Source organism: Octopus bimaculoides, chromosome 6 (assembly GCF_001194135.2).
Source record: "Octopus bimaculoides isolate UCB-OBI-ISO-001 chromosome 6, ASM119413v2, whole genome shotgun sequence".
Lineage (NCBI taxonomy): Eukaryota > Metazoa > Mollusca > Cephalopoda > Octopoda > Octopodidae > Octopus > Octopus bimaculoides.
Window position 1 is genome coordinate 84939127 of NC_068986.1, and position 3104 is coordinate 84942230.

Here is a 3104-nt window from a genome sequence, read left to right on the forward strand (position 1 = left end):
ATATATATATATATATATATATATATATATATATATATATATACATATATACGACAGGCTTCTTTCAGTTTCCGTCTACCAAATCCACTCACAAGGCTTTGATCGGCCCGAGGCTATAGTAGAAGACATTTTCCCAAGGTGCCACACAGTGGAACTGAACCCAGAACCGTGTGGTTGGTAAGCAGACTACTTACCACACACACACGTATATTTATATGTATTGTACCTTGTAATTGAATATATATATATATATGCACACACACACACACACACACGCACGCACATACTAAGGGGAATCAGAAAGTATTGAAATCTTTATTCGCATCACTTGACTCACCTCGTATATGCATGTGTGTTTCGTGTTTGTTAAGTTTATGTGAGTCTGTGTGTCTATCTGTTTGTGAGAGTGAGCTTGACTGATTTCATTAGAATTTTAATTAACACTATTTAACGACCATGCGGCTTTGGACGAACATTTATATTCAATGATAATTTTATTTTCTTCATTCGGTCAGATATAAATGAATGCGATTCGAATTTAACCTGCGAACACAGTTGTATAAATACGGAGGGCAGTTTCAAATGTTCGTGCCGGTCTGGTTATCAACTTGTTAATGATACACAATGTGAAAGTAGGTATCACTCCAATATTTGGTCTTATTGCAAGTGAATTTTCTTTTGTAAACATGTTCCTAGAAAAGGTTTTCATCTATATTATGGTAAATATATGCATATTCACTCACACGCACACAAACATATATATAAGTGTGCGTGTGTGAGTGCGTGTGTAGTTTTATACATTTACGTACATATGTATGTATATATATACACACATATATATACACTTATATATATATATGGAGAGAGAGAGAAAGAGAGAGAGAGAGAGAGAGAGAAAGAGAGAGAGAAATAAGTGTTTCTATATTGTAAATGGCTCATTGTTTCTGAACTTATTCTACTATGCATTCTACGATGGTTTCTGTTACTCAGAAAATAGTTTCCTGTCCAGCATTATTTCTGAGGCATACTCTTCTTTCTTTATCGGAATTACTTTGTTGCTACTCAAAGGGAGAGACACAACAATTTCGGCGTATTAAAAATACCGAGTATTCAAAAGCAAAAGGCACACAGGACGCAAAGAAAAAGAGAAAATACGTTAAGCGTTAAAAATGAATGCAAGGTTCCCAAACCATCAAATTGTGATAAAATATTTATTTATTCATATTTTATTAAACTTTTTTTGAAACAAATGACTTCAAGAATAATAATTTGCAGTTGAACCAATGTATTTTAAGATTTTAATCTAATATCAGGAAAACCGGGATATTATTTATTGATTGAAGTATTATTACTGAGATATTGATTAAAAAAACCCATTAAAAACTATTGAAAACTGATCTACAGTAGAGTCTGATATAACTTTACCAATTATTTTAATATATGAAGAACTGAAATTGCATAACGCAACAGTTGTTTTATGCAGACTATTCACGGCAGAGATGATTTAAAAAAAAGTAAATATCAAAATAGTTCTTTTACTATATTGTATTTACTTAATGAAGATTTGTCGACAAAAGTGCATCGGTAATTCGGTATCACAGAGAAAGTGAACCGTCAATGCATAATGTTAAATAATCCTTAAACGTTTAAATATGTTTATGAATGGCTCAAACATCTGTTGAAAGAATTTGACCATTATTAATAAACCAGCAGGACATACATGTATCGAAAGAAAAATTTTAAAAATTTTGAGACAACGTGAAATAATAATTTTTATGGAATATCCCGAAGCACACACATAAAGCTATCAATAATAGCATGTAAATATTAGTTTTAAAATCTCTTTTGGATAGAAACAGTCAAACAACTGCCATACATATAGATGTCTTTTCGTGTCCCACAAGCAGATTTCGTCTTTTTTCTTTTCAAATGAAATTTTTTCAACCCAATATTTATATATTGTTATTTATAGATCCATGTGTTTTCTTCGAGATTTTCGAGAAAAGCATTGATAAATGCTTTGATTAATTCATTCTAAATGGAAATACAGTAAGTAGTAATGAATCAACAATTAACTGATATTCCGCCTGTTACGAAGAAAAGTATTCAAGTTGATCCGATCGACAGAATATTCTGATCGTGAAATTAACGTGCAAGTGGCAGAGCACAACACCGACACGCGCACACTTAGTGTAAATCGCAGACATATTAAACGTGACACAATAAGAGAAGGGTGTCTTTACCAGATGATTGAACTGGAGCAACATGAAATAAATTGTTTCACTCATGAACACAATGAGACATCGGTAATCGAACTGATGACTTTGTAATTGTGAACCAAATAATCTAATCACTAAACCTCGGGATTTTTCCAATGAGTCAACAATATTGTAATAAAGAATACAACAATCTTTGATCTAATACCAGAGCTATGAATGATGAAAATATTATTCTTTCTTCTCTTTGGGCATCAATTTAATAGTTAATTAATAGTTAATTGCAAATAATTTTAAACGCCAAATAACAAAATTTAAAGCGAATGAATCTAATTTCGAGATTTTACCTAAATTTCAGATATCGATGAATGCAGTCTCAGCACTTATAAATGCAAACAATTATGTAATGATACAGAGGGTAGTTACACCTGTGATTGCTACGAGGGATATTCATTAGAAAGCGATGGCAGCTGTACACAGAATAATATTTCAAGTAAGATATATTACTGCTATACAAAATATTTTCCTTACATTCAATTTAGTGATGTTGTTATCAAATGAAGGCGGTGAGCTGGCAGAAACGTTAACACGCCGGGCGAAATGCTTAGCGGTATTTCGTCTGTCTTTACGTTCCGAGTTCAAATTCTGCCGATGTAGACTTTGCCTTTCATCCTTTCGGGGTCGATAAATTAAGTACGAGTACGCAACTCGTACTCAATTCGTACTCGTACTGAGGTTGATCTAATCAACTCGTACTGAGGTTGATCTAATCGACTGGCCCCCTTCACCAAAATTTCGGGCCTTGTGCCTAGAGTAGAAAAGGATGTTATCAACGGATGCAGGAAATCTGACAGAAACTATTAGCAATGGCACACACACACACACACA

The 3104-nt window shown here is 33.1% G+C and overlaps 1 protein-coding gene across 1 annotated transcript in view; it reads left to right on the forward strand.

Moving 5' to 3' along the window:
• LOC128248075 (mucin-like protein) overlaps nt 1-3104 on the forward strand; it is a 48618-nt gene that overhangs the window by 20346 nt on the left and 25168 nt on the right. Inside the window, exon 10 of the mRNA XM_052968488.1 lies at nt 2575-2709. Coding sequence (XP_052824448.1) covers nt 2575-2709 — 135 coding nt within the window. The remainder of the gene's footprint in view (nt 1-2574; nt 2710-3104) is intronic.